The following is a 24,828-nucleotide window of genomic DNA, read 5'->3' on the forward strand; positions in this document are numbered from 1 at the left end:
ACATTTACAGTGAGTTTGCCTATTCGTTTTTACAACTAACCATGTGATCTTCTGTTATGTCAAGGCTACTTATTTCATTTACCAACGTTTCATAATCCCTGCAGCGGATATTAAGTAATTATACAACAGAGTAAAGAAAACCATGCATAACAAAAAAAACGTCTGAGCATGATACTATAGTTGGGCTTCTCTACATTGTGTAGTGCATCCCTAATTATTTGTCCCCTTTTAAGATTACATAGTCTAGTGGTATGAATGCAGTGGCATGTGTAGTGCCTTAAGTAGTGTGCAGTGCTTCCAGGCCCTATACTTATTTGTCCCTGGTTTCTGAAGGAGGTTGGAAGTTCTACTGGTGCTAAGAGGGGTGGGTTTTGCGCTGCGGTTGGCTTAATTTAATTTGCAATCATGGGCTCACGAGTGCAAGTACAACTGCTGCTGCTGGAACATTCCCACTGGTGTCTCTCTCCCACCGCCCCTCCAGAGTACCGGCGACATTTAAGAGATTTCAGAATACAGGCGGGATAAGCTGGGACGAATCTCCTCAGTCTACCGCGTCCCAGAAATGTGCTCTAATTGTGAATTCCCCCTGGGTGCTGGGCCTCTGTTTGGATCTGTAGTCGCATCCTCCATGTCCCTCTCCATTGACCCGCGCAGTTCCTGTAATATGATTTCTCATTGCAAAGCTATTGGGACCTTACGGAGCCCCCTGATGGCCCCTATTCAGAGCACTGAGGCTTCTGCTCTAGCTCATACCAGTAGAGATTGACTCCATGCTATTACCGATGGGCGGTTCCGACCTTTTCCACCTTTTAGTTATCAGGTGCTTTGCAGCTAGCATACCCAGGTCTAGGAAACAAGATGTTGCCCTCCGATTTTTACCTCTCACGAAGAGATGCAATTTGCAAGTTCGATCCAGATGGCGATCTGTCGTCACTGTCAGTATGTCACAGATGCGATTCCATTAAGTCTGCAGTGACATGCAGGTCCACAGCATATGCAGTAAATCGGCTCCGATATGGTTGCATCTGGGGCAGGCCCTGTCTGCACTCCCATATAGTATAGCCTGTTGATTTTCCCCGGGTTAAGGTAGGCCATTTGAATGACGTAGTGCTGTATATGTCTAAAGTGGGAGTTGCATGGAATATGTGCAGGGCTAAGCAAAACCTCCGACCATTCCTTATCCGTAAAAGGTCTCTTTCTGTCTACTTCCCAATGCTGTCTGACAGAGATCATTGATGTCGCTGTGTGGGTCCGGAATGTGTCTGCCCCTACTCATGGCATGCAGATAGTGCACTGTGAGGTGTATAGGCTGTTCTGCGTTCATATTTCCCCAGTTATCCCTGTACATTGCCAGTATTGTACAGTAAAGTGGCACCCCGTATGCCTCTGCCACTTCCCCAAACTGTGTGAGCGATCCATCTTGGTATAATTTCCTTAATGTCTGCCCTCCCGCCTTCAGCCGGGTCGTCAGGTCTTCAGTGGCATATAGCCTGTCCCCCCTAGGTGTGCCCAGTAGTGAGAGGGCTGGTGCATACGGAGTTACCGCACTCGTCAAGTAGTGGCTGAGAAACAGATATCTGGGCATCGGATCATAAGGAGCACCGGTGGTTAATCTCTGCGACCGATTGTCGAACGGAGCTTGCTGTAAACCGGACTTTGTCGGTTCCGGCACCCACCATCAAGATGGTGTCCGCCCGCCTCTGATCCCGACTCCCGATCAGCTGAAGCAAAAGGTTCTCAACCACTTGAGCTTCCGCTGGAGCCATGGGACCCGATCCCTCCACAACGCCGACGCCTGGAGCGCTGCCGCAACGGGAATGTCGTGGCTTGATTGAAGATATTGAGTCCGGCTGGATCACCGCCACATTCCCGTTGGACTGTGAAACACAAAGCTTCAAAATGGCGGATAATGAAGGTACAGATTAAACAACCACATTGACCTCTTTTAGCGCCCGCTTTAAAGGTTTTTACCGGCCGTATTCCTTGTCAATGCAAAATAACTTTTGCTGCCATGATCCGTGTTCTTGCCTTGCGACGATCATTTACTAATAGTCGCCTGACCCTAAGATGGCGGCTGAAGTGAGTGGTGTTTTTTTTTTTACACCAAATCAGTTGCAAACATCTGCGGTGACCCACCAAGATCTGATAGCAGGTACGGTCCCCCCGCTGTACGATTTCTTTAACTTAATTCAGATGGATGCAGCAGTTTTCCCTCACTCATCCAGATGCGTGTTGCCTGACCCTAAGATGGCAACTCTTTCGTCTAGTTTATGTTCCTGTAGTTCGTTCCCCATCACGCTGACCCACCTGACACAAGCGTCCCTCTCTATTGCTCTACCGTTATCAAGGGAACCCCACACAATTCCAACATCCCTGAGTGGATCAAGCTTTTAAAAGTGCCTGACAGCATATTAGTGACTGCTTATCTGGTTCCAGGAATTTCTCCAACCAAACAACCCACCAGCAAGACTCTGCCTGCATCCATTTTATACAGATTGGATTGAGAGCTGCGCACGTAACAGGTCAGATCCGTTCAGCAATCCTTATGATACCAAAAAGTATCCAACAAGGTCTCAAATTGACATAGCGTCAGCCAATTAGGGCCAAGCACATGACGAAGGGGAACAATATTCTCAAAGACTTACCTGTCAAGACCGAAATGGCAACGCAGAAAGACTTTTAAAAGAAACTGTGCTCAGAGACTGAGCAATATGGCCGAAGCGTGGTGGAGCTGCCTAGACAGCTATAGAGGAGATCAGCCATGGTTCACCCCCTTTGCTGTCACCTACCCAGCCGGACTTTGGACACTGTTTCTCCCCGTCTTCCTGCTGTGTCCCCCTCCTCCCCTTTCTTCTGACTAATTACTGTCACATTGCTTCTTTATTCCTCATGTCTTACTATGCTCTTGTAATAACTCTAATCACTAGTATATGCAGTAGTCCTTTGTACCTTTGACCCCCTAGCCGACTGGATCTTATAGGGCACCTGAGAAGGAACGGACCCACCTTTAGAATGACTCAAATCTGATCCATGGAAACTTACACCGAACTAGCAGCGTTTTCTGGGGGCTCTACTACCCATTTCCCCGGTTGGACTCCCGCAACTGTAATTCGCTTAGCCCTGTTCATTTGACCTGCCCTCTTCTTCCTCCTGATTTATGGCTATCCTCCATCTACCCGTGTGCGCCTGTGTGGCCCGTCCGTCTGCTACCCCTCCCCGCTCTACTCTTCTCCACTTTCCTGCTAATGACCTCTGCCCTCACCTGTCCTGGCCCCCACCCTGTTTATCTACGAATGTTCCCTCGTCAATTGAGATCTAGCTATTTTGTTCTGATGCCCGATGGAGCTACCTAGTTTAGCTATAGGGGAGACAGGTCGGGGATTTCCCTCCTTGGACGTCACCTACCCAGTCGGTTTTTAGCCAGACTTCCTTGCATCTCTCCTGTCGTCTCTTCCCACATCCTCCCTCCATTTATGTCTCTCCTCCCCCCCCCTCTCTCTAAGTATTGAGACTGAACTATTTTGTCTGTTGCCCGATGGAGCTACATGGCTTAGCTATAGGGGAGATGGACCGTGGATTCCCTCCTTGGTCGTCGCCTACCCAGTCGGTCTTTAGACAGGCTTCCTCTTGTCTCTCCTTGTTGTCTTTTCTCTCTTTCCTCCCTTTCCCACCTACCCCCTCCAATGCTTTTCTCTCTCCTTTCTCTCCTCTCCTAATGTATTGCCTATTATTTTTGATGTATTGTTTAATTGTTGATCTTGTCTGATACATTGTTGATCCTCATGTATAGTGCTCTGATACCTTTGGGTCTATCCAACCTCACTTTCCCTCCTCCCCTCCCCCCCACTACTTTCTCGCTCCTCTCTCTCCTCCCCTAATGTATTGCTGACTGTTTGATATAATGTTTTCTTGTTTGATCTTTTCCTATATATTGTTGAACCACATTGTTGCACTTCCTTTCGTCTCTTCTGCAGTCTCCTACCGCATCCGCCCTCTATTTATGTCTCTCCTTCCCTCCTCTCTTAATGTATTGAGACTGAACTATCTTGTCTGACGCCCGATGGAGCTACTTAGTTTAGCTATATGGGAGATGGGCCGTGGATTCCCTACTTGGTCGTCACCTACCCAGTCGGTCTTTAAACAGACTTCTTTTCGTCTCTCCTCATTGTCTCGTCCCTAGCTCCTATCCCCTCTTCCCCCGAATTCTCTCCCCTTGCCTGCTACTCTGCCTATACCCTGTCTTTTGTGCTCTTTGACTAAGCACTCCTTCTCCCTTTGTTGGGGAAAGATCCAATATTTATACTCTGGAGTCTCAGCGAACCCGCTGAGTGAGTCCACTGCGCCAAGGGAGCCACTCACACTTGAGGTATGGTATGGCACCCCTTGCCAAAGCACTCCCTCTCCCCTTTCTGGGGAAGGATCCAGGATGTAGGCCTTGGAGTCTCAGAGACCTCTCTGAGAGAGTCCACTGCGCAAAGAGAGCCTCTCGCAACAGAGATAGGGAAGTGATACCACTTCCCCTGGGATCACAGCTTACTGGACTTTGGACGTTTGCCCTGACTCGTCTACCGGTTTGTGTACCCGTCACCCTTCCGCTCCTCTTCCCATGCTGTGTCTCTCACCCTACCCTCCTCTTTCTCTCCCCTGAATCTCTCACCTTGCCTGCTTCTCCCCTTACGTATTTTTGCTTATTGTTTATCTCGACCTTACCAGTAACTATGTGGCCATGCTCTAAGAACTATGTAACCTTTGTTTGATGTAACCTGTAACTATGATCTGATGCACATGTAAAGCGCTCGGATACCTCCGGGTCTAGCCAGCGCTATATAAAACTCTTGAAAAAATGAATAAATAAATAAATTTGTGCCACCTTAAGCATCAGTTGTTCCGGCTGACGGGCCCTAGCGCATGGGTGAAAGACACTTAGAGAACGTCCTCTTCCGATGAAAGGGGGATCCATCCCTGCTGCCTCCGAGAGTTGCAATCCCGCTAACCACCTCGCTTTCCATTGTAATTGTGATGCCAGATAGTATTGTTCCACATTAGGAACAGCCAGGCCTCCTCAAATCACCGGGAGATAAAGCTTTGCAAGCGCAACCTGACAACGGCCGCCATTTCATATAAATTCCCTGAGCATCAAGTTTAGCTTCCAGACGTGGAGCGGGGGCACGTATATATGCAGGTTCGTAAAGTAGTATAACAGTCAAGGAAGCACCACAGTTTTTACTAGTGCTATGCGACCCGCTACTGATTGCGGCAGAAAGCCATTTGTGAGCATAACGCAGTCATTGCTCTACCCAGATTGCCTTTTCAGAAGGTCTGCCCACGTATTGTATAAACAAATTCCAAGATGTCTGAATATGTCAGGATACCTGGGTATGCGTTCTCCGTTGCAGATTAGCACAGGTCCGACTGCTCTAGGCCAAAAGGATGCAAGCATGACTTGCTCCAATTGACTCTCAGGCGCAAGAGATTGGCAAATGTCTCCAGTGTGTTTAGGAGCGTGAACAGGAGCACACCCACATGCTCCCTTAGCTTTGCTGCTAGAGGCTCTACCGCAAAGGGAAACAGCAGGGAAGACAGGGGACAGCCCTGCTGAGTAACACGTCCAACCGGGATAGGCTCAGAAATGTACGCGCCTGTTTTCACACTTGCTGTTGGGCGTGTGGAGTAGCCGCACGAGCTGGATGAATCGTCCTGTGATACCTAATTTAGTTAGCACCGCAAAGAGGTAATTCCACAAAAGAGAGTCAAACGCCTTCTCCAGGTCTAATACCAAACAGCCTGAGTGGGGCTAGTCTCAGGTAGAGTAAGCTGCCACCCTGAAGTATCGGCAGAGATTCAGCGATGTACTGCGGGCTAGGACAAAGCCATTCTGATCAGCTCCCACCAACAGCTGAACCAGGGGTGTCAGGACCTTATAGTCTGTATTTAGTAATGCTTATGGACGGTACTAACCATGCTCCGTCGGATCTTTGTCAGGCTTTAGGAGAGACCAGAGTAGCGCCTCCCGCTTGTAGGGTGCCTGCTTCTAGCACACTGTTGTATATTTGTTGTAGATGTGATATTACTGTTGTTGCATAGGCTTTAAAGTAATCTGAGGGAGGCCCTCTGTGCCCGGTGTTTTTTCTGTAGCTGTTGCCCTTTTCGCTGCTTCTATTTCCATAGGGGTGAATGGCTCATCTAGTTCTAATGACTGTGCCTGGGGCAGCGATGGTAGCATTGTCTGGGCTTGCTCTATGTGTGTGTGTGTGGCTGTGTGTGTGTGTAGCTGTGTGGGTGGCTCTGTGTGTGTGTGTCACTCTCTCTCTCTGTGTGACGCTCTCTGTGTGTGTGTGGCACTCTGTGTGTGTGTGGCGCTCTCAGTGTGTGTGTGGCGCTCTGTGTGTGTGTGGCGCTCTGTGTGTGTGTGGCGCTCTCTGTGTGTGTGTGGCGCTCTCTGTGTGTGGCGCTCTCTGTGTGTGTGGCGCTGTCTGTGTGTGTGGCGCTGTCTGTGTGTGTGGCGCTGTCTGTGTGTGTGGCGCTGTCTGTGTGTGTGGCGCTGTCTGTGTGTGTGGCGCTGTCTTTGTGTGTGGCGCTGTCTGTGTGTGTGGCGCTGTCTGTGTGTGTGGCGCTGTCTGTGTGTGTGGCGCTGTCTGTGTGTGTGGCGCTGTGTGTGTGTGTGGCTGTGCGTGTGGCTCTGTGTGGGGGGCTCTTTGTGTGTGTGTGTGGGGGGCTCTTTGTGTGTGTGTGGGGGGCTCTTTGTGTGTGTGTGGGGGGGGGCTCTTTGTGTGTGGCGGGCTCTTTGTGTGTGTGTGGGGGGCTCTTTGTGTGTGGGGGGCTCTTTGTGTGTGGGGGGCTCTTTGTGTGTGGGGGGCTCTTTGTGTGTGTGGGGGGGGCTCTCTGTGTGTGTGGGGGGCTCTCTGTGTGTGTGTGGGGGGCTCTCTGTGTGTGTGTGGGGGCTCTGTGTGTGTGTGTGTGGGGGGGGGCTCTCTGTGTGTGTGGGGGGCTCTCTGTGTGTGTGGGGGGCTCTCTGTGTGTGTGGGGGGGCTCTCTGTGTGTGTGTGGGGGGGCTCTCTGTGTGTGGGGGGGCTCTCTGTGTGTGTGGGGGGCTCTCTGTGTGTGTGTGTGTGTAGGGGGGGCTCTGTGTTTGGGGGGCTCTGTGTGTGTGGGGGGGCTCTGTGTGTGTATGTGGTGCTATGTGTGTGTGTGGCTCCTTGTGTGTGTGTGTGTGGGGGGGCTCTCTCTGTGTGTGGGGGGGGGGGCTCTGTGTGTGTGTGGGGCTCTGTGTGTGTGTGGGGGGCTCTCTGTGTGTGTGGTGATCTCTGTGTGTGGGGGGCGGGCTCTCTCTTTGTGTGTGGGGATCTCTGTGTGTGTGTGTGGGGGGCTCTTTGTGTGTGTGTGGGGGCTCTTTGTGTGTGTGTGGGGGGCTCTTTTTGTGTGTGTGGGGGGCTCTTTGTGTGTGTGTGTGGGGGGCTCTTTGTGTGTGTTTGGGGGGCTCTTTGTGTGTGGGGGGCTCTCTGTGTGTGTGTGGGGGCTCTCTGTGTGTGTGGGGGGCTCTCTGTGTGTGTGTGGGGGCTCTCTGTGTGTGTGTGGGGCTCTCTGTGTGTGTGTGTGTGGGGGGCTCTCTGTGTGTGTGTGGGGCTCTGTGTGTGTGTGTGTGTGGGGGGCTCTCTGTGTGTGTGTGTGGGGGGCTCTCTGTGTGTGTGGGGGGCTCTCTGTGTGTGTGGGGGGCTCTCTGTGTGTGGGGGGGGGCTCTCTGTGTGTGGGGGGGCTCTCTGTGTGTGGGGGGGGCTCTCTGTGTGTGTGTGTGTGGGGGGGGCTCTGTGTTTGGGGGGCTGTGTGTGTGTGTGGGGGGCTCTGTGTGTGTATGTGGTGCTCTGTGTGTGTGGCTCCTTGTGTGTGTGTGTGTGGGGGGCTCTCTCTGTGTGTGTGGGGGGGCTCTGTGTGTGTGTGTGGGGCTCTGTGTGTGTGTGTGGGGCTCTGTGTGTGTGTGGGGGGCTCTGTGTGTGTGTGGTGATCTCTGTGTGTGGGGGGCGGGCTCTCTCTTTGTGTGTGGGGATCTCTGTGTTTGTGTGTGTGTGTGTCGGGATCTCTGTGTGTGGGGATCTCTGTGTGTGGCTCTGTGTGTGGCTATAGGAATTCCACAACATTGCCATGACAGGTGTACTATTAGTGGATTGTGATCAGATTGTGTGCGCTATAAGGGAGGCTATAAGGGAGGTAGAGATCGAGGCCCAGAGATTTGGTACTATCTCAGGGTATGCGTTAAACACCACCAAGACACAGATAATTAAAAACCAGCAGACATAATGCTCTGATAACCGAGTGGCCCAGACAGGAATGTATCTGGGAGTGACTATCACCGCCGATCTTAATATTCTAGTGTAAAAAAATATTTCTCCCATAATAGCTAATGTAAGGAGGGAGTTAGATAGGCTCGATAATCTCCATCTATCAATTGTGGGTCGCACTAATATTGTAAAAATGATGATACTACCTAAGTTTTTATATATTTTTAGAGCCATTCCACTCCTATTCGAACCCAAGTGGTTTAAAAGCTGTGAGCACATGATTAACAGATTCATTTGGGCGAAGGGGAAAACAAGGAGAGCCCTTCGATTTATGTCACTCCCTCGGGAAAGGGGAGGGTGGTCACTCCCAGATCTCAAACTTTATTATTGGGCAGTGGCCCTTCAGTATATGGCGGGTCTCTTGGGGGGAGCAGAGGTAGAAGGGCGGGACAAACTGGGTACATTAGCCATCTACGGCCTGGTTATGGGGGAAGAAGCAGAAAATTTATTCCTGAAGTTTACTGATAAGAGCTATTTTAAAAGGACCAGATTCAAGACAATCCAGGCTGCACATACTGTCTGGAAAGCATTTGCTAAAAGGTTTGGTCTGGGAAAATACAATGCCTATACAAGAATGAATAGCAACCCTACTTTCCCGAGCGAGGTGTTTTCTGGCCCAGCTTTTGTCGAATGAGGGAGAAAGGAAATAACCATGGTTTGTAATGTTGGCTCACAAGGACTGATGCAATTTTCAGAATTACAGGCTATATATGATTTAGACATGAGACATTTTTTTAAGTATCTACAAGTTAGAAGTTTCCTTATCACGAAAAGGGAGGGGGGTCAGCTGGGTTTGGGAAAAACCCAATTATGGAAATCATCCAAAGGGGTGTGGATTGCACGATTAAGAGATTTTATTCTGAACTGACGAAATTAAAACAAGACGATATGGAAAAATGGGCAGACAAGTGGGCAAATAGCCTGGATATTGGGGGGGGAAACCTTCCTCCAGTCATTAGAGCTGGGGCAGAAAATTCTGTGCTCAGCTTCACTTCAGGCACAACATTATAAAATTTTGTACCACTTATATTATACACCTGCAAAAATAGCCCAATGGAGAGGGGTATCGGGTATTACATGTTTTAGATGCGAGAGTCTAGAGGCAGATCTAGTGCACGTCTTTGCTACATGCCCCCATTTGCAAACAACAAAAAAAGATATCGAAACTTTTTTAAATATACTACTAGGAAATGAGGTAGTATTAACTCCAGCGATAATACTTTTAGGAGTTAATAATGAGGACATGCAGATGCACGGTAATAGACTTATTTTCTTAGCCATGGCAGTCCTGAGATTATGTATAGCCTCGGCATGGTTAGATCCTTTGCCACCGACATACTCCCAGTGGTTACGTAAACTGTTGTCAATCTATAATTTAGAAACTGCAATATATGCAAGAAAGGGGAAAAAGGGAAAAAAGCTGGGAATACAAATCTGGGAACCTATTACACGATGGAAGGAGGGAAATATTAGTTAACCGGATGTTTCTAACCTATCTCACTTGAAAGGTCCTACTTCTTTTTTTATGCTGTATTTTAATTTCTTACTTGTTTGATTGTCTTTTCCTGCCTGATATTGATATATAAATTTATGATTATTCAAGAATGTAATGATGATAATTACACTATATTAGTTTGTACTAATTGCTATTTAACATTTTTTATAAGATAACTGCTCTGTACATGTTTATACGGGGAAAAATGTTTAATAAAAATATTCAAAAAAAATAAATAAACTATAGGGTATTAGACTCTGTTTTTAGTGACCACAACCCTGTGACTCTAGAGGTGGTCACAGGGAGGTCTTTGAGTTTTAAAGAGAAGTATGTTCAAACCACTACGGACTTGTTACCCAAAGATCAGGGCAGAAGACTAAAATGGGCTAACTTGATTCCGGAAAATTTCTTACATAATGTTTTGAGCAAGGTCGAACAGGAGGTGGGAATATGTTTGGATAATTTAGCGCCTAACACCGAGATTGTTGAAGCTTTTCATGTAATATGTCAACAAGTTAATAATGATTTGAGGGCTAAAAATAATAATGGCAGCCAATTAGGCAAACAATGGTTCGATCATAACTGTTCTAAAGCACACTCTGTCCTTCACAAAGCTCTGAAAGAAGTGCCAAGAGTCAGAGCACATATAGCAATCTTACGGAAATTGTAAAAACAAGCTATTCATGCCCGTAAATGCCAGATTAAATGTGAAGCTTGGACTGAATTGTTATCAGAAGAGGCCCTGCGAGGTACTGCTAAGTTCTGGGCCATCATTAATCGGCCCTTTTTTTCTGGGGTGGAAAACCAAATTTTGGAATGCTCTATCCCAGATGAGCTATGGCTCGCCCACTTTGGCAGCATTTATTCCCAGCCGAGTACTGAGCCTTCTCAAGTAACTGTAGAGTTGTGCCAACTAGGGCCTATTAAGACCTTTGAGGAGACAGATGTGGAAAAAGCCATCAATGAAACACAAATCAACAAGGCCCCGGGTCCAGACGGGGTCCCAGCTGATCTGTATAAGAGTGCCCCGAAATTCTGGGCTAAGATCCTCACAAACGTCTTCAATGCCTCCAGAGATAATAATCATCCGCAGTCTTGGGCTAAATCCATTATTATACCTATTTTAACAAAAAGGGTCAAAGTGGAGATCCGGCCTGTTACAGGCCCATCTCCCTTATTGACTGAGTCATATTAGGTAGGCTCACAGACTGGCTTGAGGATAATGGCATCATGTCCAACGCCCAGTACGGCTTTAGGGCCGGGAGAAGCACTGTGGATCAGTGCCTGAATCTCCAACTTTTAATCAGCAAATACACAATTGCCTAGGAGGGGTCCTTATATATGGCTTTTATGGACCTCTCCTCTGCTTTTGACCTAGTTAATAGGTCAAAGCTGTGGAAGGTCCTTTTAGAACTATTCATCGATCCTCCTTTAGGTGTTTTTTTAGCTGACCTTCACCGTGGTCTCCTAGCCTCAGTTAGAGTTACCCAAGCGGGGAGGTGCACAAGTCACTTTAAGTTGGAGAGGGGGGTCAGGCAAGGATGTATCCTGGCCCCCCTTCTCTTTACATTATATATAAACACTTTGGAGCCAGCACTAGCAGAGGCCACTGTGGACGTACCGCGTGTAGGAGTAACCAATATCCCGGTCCTCTTATACGCGGACGACGCGGTCCTCTTAGCCCGATCGGGGGTTGCCCTGAATAGACTGCTTGCCTCTTTTGGTGACTTTGTCATCATTAGATTTCAAAATCAACACTGCTAAATCCCAGGTAATGGTGGTGGGAGCTTGTAGTAGGAAAAGGAGATGTAGATCCTTCTTCTGTGAGGGGGATGAAGTAAAGAGGGTTCCTACTTTCTCTTATTTGGGTGTCATCTCTGATGAGAAAGGAACCTGGGGTCCCCAACTAAAGTCTAAAAGCATCGCAGTCACTAGGTCGTCTGCGGCTTTGCTGGGATTTGCCAAACGGCTGGGAGCCAGACCAATGGAGGCTATACTTAAAAGTTTATAAAGCCAAATGTCTGGTGATAGCCACCTATGGCTCCGCTATTTGGGGGTATATAAATCAAGATAACATCCAAAAGGCGGAAGATACATTTTTAAGATCTCTCCGTCCCACAGTCTACCCCCACCTTTTCAACCCATTCAGAGTTAGGGCTGGTTTTGTCACAGATTCACTGAAATCCGCCCCAGTGATTTGCTGAATTAAAACCTGGTTTAACCAGGAAATCTCCCTTAATCACATGATTCACAAGGATTGCCTCGCTTTGGATAAAGCTCATAAGATCCCATGGTTGGCCTATATAAAGGTTATGCTTACGAAATTAGGCAGACCCGAGCTTTTCCACTCCCCAGGAGGTATTAAAAGAGAAGATATGAGGGAGATTAAAATTGCTCTGCTAAATCTACTTACTGTTGAGCGGGAGGCAATGGAGATGGAGAAACCGCTCGTAAGGAGAAACTATGCACTTTTAACTGCCCCTGGTCTCGAACCCTATCTCATTTTGGTAACGAGAACGTTTCATTGGTTTCTTTTAACAAGATTTCATTTTAACCTAATACATTTTATGCTTGGTTCCTTCCCTACATGGACCAATCCAGATAAGGCCAAACCCTGTGACTGTGACAATTTCTCAACACAGGACACACTACATTTTATGGTGTTTTGTGACCACTACGCAGAAATTAGGAAAAAATACCTCCTGCCAATTTTGAGGGAGGCGGGTTTCATCCAGGTGAGGCCCGCTCTACTGTTCTTGCAACTCCTATCCAGCGCACGAGTCACTTTTCATGTAGCAAGCTACTTGGTACCGTGTGTCCGTGTTAATAATAGTCGCCGTAGGTCTCAGGGCATTCTTTTATAGCATATGAATTCATTGTTTGTTTTTAAATGTATAGCTGAGAAACATTTTTATTGTGTTTTAATTAAGTGTTATTTATACCAATGCCATATCTATTCCCACCTGACTGCTACTGTTTATTCCCTGTGATGTTTTTGTATTCATGTCTTTTTTGATTTTTATTAATCAAATAAAAGTATTTTGACTGACTGACTGACTGACTGACTAAGTGAGTGATTGTTTGGTTAGTGGAAGGCGTCAGAACGAAGCCCAAGTACGGGATCTCCATCTGGACTCGTAGGTGACCAAACCCTTTGAGCGCACCCTCCGGGGCATTCTCGTTAATGCCTAGAGGTAGAAGCATTGACTTCCCCACATTGACCTTGAAGCCTGAGACTTTACCAAAGTCCGCCAACTCCTGCATAAAGGCGGGAACTGAGCTCATGGGCGAGACAAGAGTGGCTAGAATGCCATCCGCGTATAAGCTGACTGTATGTTGTCCCCCCCCCCTAAGGGGATACCAGAGATATGTGGATTGTCCCTGATTTGCTGCGCTAGGGGTTCGAAGTACAACGCAAATAACAGGGGTGAAAGGGGACACCCCTGGCGCGTGGCCCATCAGATATTAAATGGCTGGGAGCTGGTCCCGTTGACGCGGATTGTCGCCTTGGGTTGGTCATAACAGCTTGCGACCCAGTCTTGGAAACGGTTCCCTATGCCTTCTGTTTTGTCCAGAAAGCCCCAATCTACACAATCGAAAGCTTTCTCAACTGATAGTAATAGGGCGTCTAGTTCCATATAGTGGGCCTTGTCTATTAAGTGCATTAGCCGCTTGGTATTGTCACTACTTTGTCTGTTCGGAATAAAGACTGATTGATCAGGTTCAATAATTCCTGGTAAGCGGGGTCCCAATCTGGCGGCTAGGACCCCTGTAAAGAGCTTCAGATCTATATTGAGCAAGGAAATCGGGTGATACGATGCGCATTGCGTGGGATCCTTTCCAGGCTTGGGAATGATGACGATGTCCGCCTCCAGCATGTCCGCGGGCATTGCCCCCAGACCCTGGAAGGAATTAAAGAGGCAAGTTAAGATCGGGGCTATGGATTTATAAAACTTTTTGCCAAAACCCTCCGAGAAGCCATCTGGTCCCGATGACGGGAGATCGCACTTATCGCTTCATCCACTCTAATGGGGGCATCCAGCGCTGCGGCGCCCGACACGTTTATGGCAGTTATTGCTGCCTGTCTGAGGTAGGCCTCACCTGCACTGTCAATTGTTGGATCTTTACTATACAGAGATGCGTAAAAGGTGCGGAGGGTATCCGCAATCTGGTCATCTCGTTCGACCCGCTCACCAGTTGGAGTGTGAAGGGCTGCAATTTTAGAGCATTGAGCCCGGGCTCGGAGTTTGCTCGCCAGGAGCCTTCCTGTATTGTCCCCCCCAACGTAGTATGAGTGCTTGAGCCGTAGGGCAGCGTATTTCGCTCTATCTAGATCCAAGCTGGCCAGCTGCGCTCTGGCCGCCTTCAACTACTTCCACATCCGCGGGGCCCCTGTGCGACTGTGCACCCGTTCGAGCTCTTGTCACTTTCGCTGCCAGCTCCTCCCTCTTCTCCCTGCGGGCTTTCTTGTCTGCCACGGAGATCGCGATTAATTCTCCCCGCACCACCGCCTTAAGGGCTCCCCATAATGCCGTTAACGGAGTATCAGTGATGTCGTTTGACGTCAGATAGTCCGTAATGCATTTTTGCACCTGTTGGGACACGTCGGGTCGGTGTAGTAGAGACTCCCGAAGTCTCCATCCCCCTTTCGGTCTACATAGTGGACGAATGTCCAGTGTCACTGTCACTGCATCGTGGTCAGACAAAGTAGCAGGGACAATGGCAACAGTTTGAACAAGAGTGGTAAGGTCGGATGACCCTATAAAGTGATCGAGGCGGGCATATGTGTGGTGTACATGGGAATAAAATGAGTAGTGCGTGCTGTGAGGGTGGGCCGCGCGCCAAATGTCTATCAATCCTCTGCGTTTTAGCCAATCTTTCCCCGCACTCGATATTGCCCCCGTTGTGCTATATCTGTGGCCTGACCTGTCTTTCCCAGAATCCACAACCAGATTAAGGTCTCCGCCAATTACAATCTGTCTGTCATGATAGCGGAGGATTTCTGAAAGGGAATCTTTGAGGATGGGCTCTTGGCCAGAGTTGGGAGCATAAAGGGATTCCATGACTACAGGGGTGTCACCCAGCCATAAACTGTACGCCAACAGGCTCCCCTTCGTTTCTGCTATTTTGTCACCAATCCGGCCATGGAAGTGTCGTGATAAGAGTATGGCCACCCCTCCTTTCTTATCTGATGTGGAGGAGTAAAATTGGTGGGGAAAGGCCTGGGATTTCATTCTATGCCAGTCCTTTGAGAGCAGGTGCGTCTCTTGTAAAAGGCATATCGATGGCCCCCGAATTCTCCAGGTCGCTCAGAATCGCACGCCTCTTGATGGGGTTATTTAGCCCTTTCACATTAAGAGTTAAAACTTGGGTCGTAAGAGTAGACATGGTAGAGAACTAGGTGTGTCGCAGTGAAATAATAAAGACTGAGGGCTAAGGGAAGTTGACTCCAAACAAAAAAGAAAACTCCCAGCTGCATGAGCTCTCTACTATGGACGAGACCTGGATTGTGTCCGCTCCTAGGTTTCACACCGGTTCCCCTCCTCCCCTAACCCCACCACCTTCCGCCCCTCCCTCCCGGAATCCACCCCCCCCCATAACCCCAACAAGCCAAACCCATGTTCCCAACATTGTCCTATATCTACAGCCTGGGCTGCAGACAAATAGCAGGAAAATGATTGAGGTGGACGTTTTGCCTGGCCAACCTGGGCTCCCTACCCGCTACCCCCCCTCCCGTTAGCTAGTGTTTGATGCGTGTTGCAGTCCCCATGTTGAAATTAAAGAGAGTCCGACGTCATAGTGTCTCTTGAGACTGCTGCAACGGCCGACACCCTTTCGGAGGTCATCGTGGCGCGGTCCGGCTTCGCTTCAGTCAGAGGCGAGCGTCGTCTGCCCACCTTCTGCCACTCATCCCTTGTGGACTGTTGCGAGGGTTTCGGAGAGGAGTCCGGACTGTGCTGTGGAAGTCCCAGTAACTCGCATGTCTCTTGGAAGGACCGGAGTTGATATAACTTGCCTTTCCACTTGAAAATGATGCAGAAGGGGTGACCCCAGGAGTAAGGCACTGCGTTGGTTTTTAGGAAGGCGGTCACCTCTTTGAAAGCTTTGCGCTTCTGGAGGGTAATGGAAGCTAGATATTGATAAAGAGCTACGGCATGCCCCTGATAGGTGATCAGCTGTTTCAAGCGAGCTTCTCGTAGAATTCGTTCCTTTAGGGGAAAATCCGGCAGAAAGGCAAAGGTGTCAGGCAGGGGTGCTGGGGTCCTCCTCCCCAGGCCCACTCGATGGGCCCTATCGATGCGAACCTCGAAGTCCTGTCCGACCTCAGAATCTCCCGGGAAAGGCCCTGGAGATAACCGGTCACACTCGGTCCTTCGGCCTGCAATGGCACACCCCTCACGCGGATGTTATTTCTTCTAGATCTGTGTTCGAGGTCCTCCGCATGAGCTTGCAGGTCAACCTGTTGGTCTTTGAGGCGGAGGACAGCTTGTTGTAGTTGCTCGAGTTCCTCGGATTGAGAGTGCCCGCCATTCTCCAGGACCGCCACCCGCTCACCCAGCGGCGTATTTCTCTAACCTCCCCTGCCACCTCCTGTTTGAGTACCTGAAAGTAATCGCGGAGGGTGTTGAAAAGGGTTTCCAGAAATGCTCGGGTGATGGGCACCCCGCCATCGTCCTGCCCATTGGGGGATGTGATACTGGGGAGGCGAGGGTTCCTTTGTCCCCAGCTGCCGCCCCTTTAGTTAGCATGTCTTTTAAAGTGCAGTCTTTTTTCTTCGTGTTGGCCATGATGACGTCGCTAGCCGTGACGGCCAGGTAGAACGTGCTGGTCTCAGCTGCTGCTCCTGATGGGGTCCCAGCTGACCCCCACAGGACCCAGCCAGGGGGAGGGTACTCTCGCTCAGCCGGCACTCTCTGTGGGGTCCACTCTGGGCTGCGGTGAGAAGGCACTAGGGGGGAGCCCGGGGCAGCCCCCGCAAGGGTCCTCAGTGGGGGAACTGCTCTAGGTGCCCCGACGGCACCCGCGAGGGCCGTGAGTAGCGGGCCCCACAAAGGCCCCCACTCTGAGCCAAGGTGCTATGGAAATTAGGCCCAGGAAGGCCTCCCACCCCCAGCGCTATGAATGTCCCTGTTTCCACGAAAGGCAGGGGTGTGGTGATGACAGGTGAGCAGCCCCCGCCGCGAGTTAGGAAAGTTCATGAAGGGCAGGCCCCACCCCTAACTGGGCCCCCCTAGTGCCACTGTCCGGGAACAATTTTGCCGCCCCCCTGCTCTCTGCAGGTGCCCTCCTTCGGCGTCGCTATCACAGTCCGAGTCCCTTGAGCTTAATAAGGCACTGTCCTGGCCGCAATACAGCGCTCCCAAAACTCGGGCCGCCAGCCCACCCCTGCTTCAGCCCGGAGCTTTCTGTGCACTCAGGTCTTTCCTTCTGCCCTTCGGGGGTGCACCCCACGCCCGGGGGAGACCAGCACAGCAAGGGCGGAGCGCAAGGCCGCAAAGCAATTTAGGGGGGAGTCCGCCAGTAATTATTCGAGGCAGCACGCAGCTCACCGTCTGCAGCAAGTCCGGGACAGGCGGGCCGCCTCGATCTCCAGTTGCACCGCCACTGCTGGTCCGGGGGCTCCGGCTGTCCCCCCGGGCCCCACACTGCGCCTCCCCCTCCTCCGCTGAGCGCTCCCCTCTGGCCGGCAGTCCTGGGAGATCGCAACCTGGGCAGCGCACTCAATTTTCGCGCCTCCGGACGCCTCACACCACCACGGCCGGATGCGTGCAAACAGGGGAGCGGCGGCCCCCTCCTTCACTACGGGGCCGCGCCGCGTCCGCAGGGTGGTAGAGCCGGCAGTCCGCTACCTCTGATCGAGGGGCCCTGGTTGCCACCTCTGGCCACACCCCGCGCCGCCTCCTCCGTCACCTCGGAATGCCGCTACCAGGCCAGAGGGCAGCACGCTCAATTATCGCGCCTCCGGGCGCCTCACTCCCCCGCCGCCGGATGCGTGGCGAACAGGAGAGCCGCGGTCACCTTCGCCTTCACCAGGGCCTCATCGCGTCCGTGACGCAGTCGAGCCGCGGGCCGCCACGGAGAGCCCAGCGCTCCTGCACCTCTCCAGGCTCCGTGCTCCTCCCCCAACAACAGCTCAGCACCCGGGCGCCATTTTCTGCAGGGAAGCTCCGGAGCTCACCAGGTCAGTTCGGGGGCAGACTACGGGACTATCGGACCACTAAGAGCCTGCTTTTAGCTGCCTCTGAGCCTCCCACGCACAACGCCACCATCCACAGCATGGAATAGGAGGACTGTGTGCCAGAAAACACCGGGGGCGAAGGGCCATGGCAGGGATACTCAGACCTCCACGTCTGGTCAGGTCGCCATCTTAGCCACACACCCCGTATTATTTTTTTTTAAAATAAGGTGTACCATGTTGTGTGGAACTCTCATTTGCAGAAATTCAAATAATTAAACATTGCCAGTGGATGGACAATATTGTCATGATTCACTCCTTGTGTTACCTGTGTGCTTGTGCCCATCATTAGGGGGGCTAGCTATGGGACTTTCCAATGCTCAGATAAGCTTCCGAACCTTCCTTTACATCCATATACTTGATTGCAGCCTCTTGGACATTATCCTGAAACTCTAATCCATTCTAGATCCATTCCGGGTTTTGTGGATGCCAGTCTGCTTTTCTTACTAAAGGCTCAGATACCTACAATCCCCTGTTCACTGCTTTGTCTTTATTCCTGTATGCCAAAGAATAGTGGAGAAACTCAGCACATCTGTGGCTTACTAGTGCTAGCTTTCTCACTCCTGAGGCATGTGATCATAGTGACCTCTTTCTAGCCTCTTTGGTCATTGGACTAGTGTTGCTATTTGATGGACCCCTTGAGGGCTAAGTTCCTGAGATTTTGCTACCCTTGTCTCCAGAATAGTCCTGAGCATTAGCTTTATCTTGTTCCCTTTACTAGCAATGGCTGCAGTGCTACCATGAATATTGATTCCTGAGTATGCACTATTTTAGTGCAGCCTCTATTCTCAAAAAATGTATCTTTCCGTAGTTATCTTTTTCCCACTTCTGCCTTTCTTCCCCTTTCCCCTAGTTCCAGTTTCTAGTTTGCTACTTCCTTATTGCTCCTGAGTTTGCTTTCAGATTCCCTTTGTGGTTGTTGCTTTCTGTCTAGTTTTCTATTCCCTTTGTTTTCCTTTTTTCCTGTTAAACACTCATCCTCTCCAGCTTCGTGCCTTTTGTGGCTGGCTATGTGAGGTCTCAGCCTTGCATTTTCCTATATGATTGCCAGGATTCGTGGGCACAGCTGAGAACCTAGGATGTGTTTCTCATCCACTGTGAGCATTGTCTTTGTACTTTTATAACCTCACCATAGGCCTCCGCTCCACAGACCCTGCCTTTGCATGTATATCCTATATGTGGGTATTTCCAGTCAGTATCAGTAACAGCAGTTGTGGGTGAAGACCATCCTGAGATTCAGTGTTAACCACGTGGAGCTCCTGAGTGCTTTACCCCATATACCCTTGATTGTTAATGTTCTTATATGTATCGCTTTCATGTCTTGTGTCTTAGTTGTTCTGAATTCTCTATAGCCCATAGCGTGCCTGTTCTTTCTGAGCATGACTTCTTGTTAACTTGTGCAGAGCTTTTCTATTGGATCCCTTTTCTTCGCTGACTACCTGCGTGATCTTGGGCAGCTCTGTACCCAGTATTCTGTTTACTTGGTGAGTCCTGTCACTATTCCTTGCCAGAGTCCCTTACAAATATTAGATTTTGACCAATAAATATTGCTTCTTTCCACTTTAAGTAAGCAACCACTCACCGTATAAGATAATTCAAATATTCAATAATGTAGTCTTGACCAGAAGATAAAAAACGTTTGGGCTTTCTAAATTTTCTTCACCTGTTTTTCAGTTGATGATGGAGGAGGTTCACAAGGCCGCCAGTAACAGCTCTGCAGCAACACATTCTGTTACCATACCCACTACAACACTACAAGCAGCTCATCTCTCTCAAATTGCCCAACAGGTAAACCATTCCTTGAAAATGTTAAACTGGTGTAAAAGAAAGCAGACACTCAGAAAATCTTATAGAAGTGTAACACATGTTAAATGGAAAATAGCCATCAAGCATCAAAATAAGGTAAATGCAGCTTACCATATAAATGGACCAGAGCTTCTCTTCTTGGTCTGCTGTACTGCTAAAAATCTTTACGTGTCGGCGCTACAGTGGTCCACTTATACTCAATGTAAATGAAAGGAGTAAAGAACATATATTAAAGTGGATCCTCCTTCTGAATTGCTGTATCACTTTTTGGTCAGTTCCGGGTTGCGAAGCTGAGACTTAGTCTTCCAGGCTGCGACGACCGTGAGCTGCGAGTTGGCGAGCGAGCGCAGAGATGATGCTTGAGCACCAGGCTCCACCGCCTTCGCAGCTGTAGCTGGAGGCGCAGAGACAGAGACCGTGTCTGCCACCGCCACAGTGGAGCTTGTTGGTGAACTTAGGGAAGCGGAAGAAGCGGTTCACCGTTCAGAGGTGGTGCAGTGAGCGGAGGGGGGAGAACGAGTGAGGAGGGGGCAAGCAGCATACAAACTCTGCAGCACCTACCACATACCACTCTCCCACACTGCTACGTCGGTGCCGTTAACGCTCCACTCTATACCACCAGTGCTAGTGCTCTGATGCTGGTGCTCTGAACTGCTCTGACGCAACCCCCTGCCTCGGTTCCTGCGCCTTAGGTGGAGAAGAAGGTGAGCCGGGCCAGGCAGGGGGCCGCAGAGGTAAGCGGGAGCAGGAGCATTGGCCAGCGCGTTCTTTTGCTCCGCTGCTCTGATCATTCACTTCCTGCACTGCACTGCCTTGTTGCTGGTGCTTGGACTAGTCACTGCTCCTCGCACCTGCCTGCCTTCTCTGCCTGCCTGGCATGTCGCACCCAGCCCCTCTTTCTGCACTACCTGGAATAGCAGCAGGGCAGAGAGACAGCGAGTGGTGCGGATGACGAAACAGAGTGGGAGTGGGGAAGGGCCGCTAAAGGCCTTGCGACCCTTCCAAGGAGCAGAGACAGGCAGGCTGCATGATTTTTAAATCACTGCATGGCAAAAGCCCCAAGTTCATTAATCAAATAATCACCAGATATGTTCCCCCCCCGCAACCTTCGCTCACTCCATTTGGGCCTTCTCCAGATCCCCCCGTTCAAGCTTAAACGTTCTGGTGGACGTAGGTTTGCAGCACTTGCCCCCCGCCTATGGAATACCTTGCCACTAGAAATTCGGCTCTGTCAAGATCTTCTACCTTTTCGGAAAGCACTGAAGACTTGGCTTTTCAGACAAGCTTTTTAAATCCTACTTTTTTACCTGTTGTGTTACTGTCAAATTCAGCGCCAAGAAACTAATCAGTGTTAGTGCGCTTAATAAATAATTTAATAACATAACATAACTTAATAACATAACAGAGACGCCTTGGTCGGTGCAGATTGCTCCAGGCCCCCCTCTTGAGCGGTTTCTGAGCATGCTTCACAGCAGGCACCTCACAGTTTACCCCCCACACCGCGGGGAGAAAGTGCGGTGGTAAAGCCAACTCAGAGCTTACTGCACATTAGTACTATCACTGAGGAGTGAACAAGCACAACAATCACACCAAGAATGATAACTAGCACATGATTAAAGGGATCAAAGGTATAGCTAAAGGAACTGCCAAAGAAAAAAGAAACAAGCAAACCTGGTAGACATGAGGTCGGGCAAAGTAAGGAGATCTCTAACAAAGCCAAAGTAAAAAATAAACCAAGGAAGAGGATATCGCTAGAAATTACATAAAAAGCGACATAAAAAGGGATCCTTCACATAAAAACTGCAAAGAAATCAGCATATGTTCCACCACAAATGATATAGATGCTAATGGCGCCTGCAGTTCAGCGTCCACAAAAAACTTCAAATCTAAAAGCCATTTTAAGATGGAATTAAAAAGGGATGAATCAAGAGTTCATAAATATTGTACATTCCAGCCAAAAATATTTACAAAATGTACATTTCTGAAAGATCCTGGCACAGCCGTCTACTCTAAAAATGAGGATATCGAGGGCTTACAAACCCCTCTACAACCAGGGAGACTAGAATACCCCTCAAAGAACTTATCCAACTCGACTGGACCACCACTAGCTACAATGGACAAAGCCAATGATAAGGATAAGGACAAGTACAAGTACAAGGATAAGGAAATGGACATGGATACGGACAAGACAGACACAGTCACCGGAATAACAGCCACGCCAACAACCCACCAGGGGACAGAGCCCTAGGTGGACCTTTTGTGGAGACAGATATGCAGCTGTCCAATAAGTAGTCCAACAAGAAGCTCCCAGGATTACAGAACATATAAATACGCCAAAACAAGGAAGAATTAAAGACTTTAGGGACTTCCAAGCATTCCTCCCCAAGCAGAACTCTTGGACTGGACAAAACGCTTGCATCGCATCACCACAGCCCAAAAAATAACTTCCCCCCCACCCCTAAAGACAATGCTCATACAAACCGATACTCTGTCAGTCCTTAGTCCACCACTAAACAATACCCCAGTTGAGTGCTCCCTACCCTTACCACACGAAGACTCGCATCTAACGGATAGTGACATGACATTCCTTGCATTACAGGATTGGGAGGAACTTGTTGCCTCTTATAACTTCAAGCCCACCTTAAATCAGACTAGCGTGGAATCAACTAGCATGCCCAGAGTAGAGAGTAACAATTCCATAGGATCAGTCTACACAGAACCAATCTGGGCAACCTTATTAAGCACAATGCAACATTCAGCAACTGCACTTCAATATCAGTCACACAAACTGGATATGCAGCTTACGGTTCTTCAAACTCTATCAGACTTTACCTCCAGGATAGGTAGGAAACTAGCAGACCTCAATGGGCTCATTAAGCGGGGGCCAGAAGCTCGCACAATCAACTCAAATCATACACACCGACTTTATCTGCTCCCCAATTATTGACAAACTATCCTCGTTGCCATCAATGTTCGGAAACTTCTATCAGAACTAAAAGCAAATACTATATCGCATAAGACCATTGAAACTATCGAGGCAAGTAAAGGCCCGACAGATGGAACACTCAGAACGGACGCAACGATGCCTGGACACCAAAACATGGGGAACATGCCCACTAGCTTACATCATTTACCAGAAGGGCTCACACTATCCACTCCTATTACAGAAAGTGCCGGCAAAGAAAATCGCTTGATCACAAAAGAGCGCCACAAACAAAAAGGAAGGGCAGGAACAGGAAGGTAGCCTTTCTGGGCCACTGAGGGGAGGACCAGCCCTTGACAACCCCTATGGAAACTGAGGCCACCAGGCGTACCTTAACCCTTACTCTGGATGACAGGACAGACCGTTTAATCACGAGACCTAACGCCAATCCGGATCCAAGTACGCAGAAAACACAAAGTCATTAACCCAATCTGCCATAAAAGGCAACAGCAAACGGGGGATCAACCAGACAAGCAAGCAGTCAGTCTCAACAACACAATAATTTAGCACGACTACCAGTATGGAACAAAGCCCAAGAGCTCAACTGAGAGATGAGCCATCGAACAACCCTAGGGAATTAGCACAAAGGTCACCAAGGGAGAACGCACAAGGTAGACATGCCGAAAAAGGTTCAGGCACCGGCTTAGCCCCTACGAGCCAGCAATGCCAATCAAGGAGCCAGAACGACCAATTCCACTCCTCTAAGGCCTCCACACTCTGAAGCAACTCCACATCAGGAAACCGCAGCCAAAGACTCAAAGGACACGGATACCATCATATACTTTCCTGAATACAAAACAAGAGTGCACATATCAAACAAGGGGAAGATATTGCCGTTACTACACTCCATTGTGAGCCTAGAAAAACTAAGTTTAGCAGATCTGCTCTCAATCGAATTCCAACCAACCAACCAACCAACTAATAATCAGCAGGGCCCAGTAGCAACCAAGACAACATGGAATACTAATGAGACCGCTAATATAATCCAGAAGGAAGAAAATGCATTCTTTCAGTGGGGGATAAGACTAAAACCTGAAACAAAACCAGCCTATCCAGTGCCTTTTCTAAATGTCCACAACAGCGGATCATCCAAACTGCTACATCAATCTTAAAGGGTGCTCGCAGTAGTTCCCTAGGAGCCTACCCCACCCACTCAAAGGCCACTAACTTGAACATAGGCCGTGAGCCTAAAGGCCCAACACCAGTGTCAATAGACCGCAGCTGGATATACATACAGCGAACAACAACTGAGTGCACCTGGAACATTAAGGCCTGGCGAGCAAATGGAGGACCACAAAGCACTCAATGAATCAAAATCATTTGATTTGATACTACTCCAAGAAACCTGTGAGGATCATGCGATTGAGCTTCGGAGGTTCATGTCACAATTCGTTCCAGCAAGAAAGGGATCTAACTGCGGCCATCATTCAGGGGGGCTGATATTATTTGCCTCAATAACTACAATTGGAGCAATTATATCAGTAGAGGCACAAATTGCAGCCTCAAGTGCCATACAGACGGTAATGACAACACTCAAATTCAATGAGGAAGACCAGCCAATCATAATAATCAATACTTACCTGCACCCTAAGCAAAAGCTAAGTGCTGCAAAAGAGCTAGTGAAAGAGCTGCTAAGGGTTACAGAAGAGCAGGGCGCAGAGCACATCATCTTTGCAGGCGATTTTAATATCCACCTTATTTGGAACTGGGTCAGAATCAGGCCCCAGCATATTCAAGCAAACCAACTCCAAGAACTTGAACAACTAAACATGAGAGCTCCGTATGGCCGATTTAAGGAGGACAACCCGCCGGTCCCAACTTTTTACTCCACAACTGCCTCTTCTTACCTAGACTTCACCTTGATAACTCTCTCTATGTTCCACAACATCGACTACTTTAGAATAGGTGATAATGAACAAAGCGACCACTTGCCCTAGGAAGTGATATTTAAAGCAAACACAAGACACCCAATGGA

General features: G+C 49.1%; 1 protein-coding gene across 5 annotated transcripts in view; it reads left to right on the forward strand.

Moving 5' to 3' along the window:
- The window catches only part of ATF1 (activating transcription factor 1), a 331,728-nt gene that overhangs the window by 66,850 nt on the left and 240,050 nt on the right, over window positions 1-24,828 (forward strand). For 2 of the 5 annotated variants that reach the window (XM_086966306.1, XM_086966297.1), the window contains exon 2: window positions 19,739-19,852. The exons of the other annotated variants lie outside the window; for them this stretch is intronic. In XM_086966306.1, coding sequence (XP_086822432.1) covers window positions 19,742-19,852 — 111 coding nt within the window. In that variant the 5' untranslated portion in view covers window positions 19,739-19,741. The remainder of the gene's footprint in view (window positions 1-19,738; window positions 19,853-24,828) is intronic. 5 annotated transcript variants of the gene reach the window in all.

Source organism: Lissotriton vulgaris, chromosome 1_1 (assembly GCF_964263255.1).
Source record: "Lissotriton vulgaris chromosome 1_1, aLisVul1.2, whole genome shotgun sequence".
NCBI classification, from domain to species: domain Eukaryota; kingdom Metazoa; phylum Chordata; class Amphibia; order Caudata; family Salamandridae; genus Lissotriton; species Lissotriton vulgaris.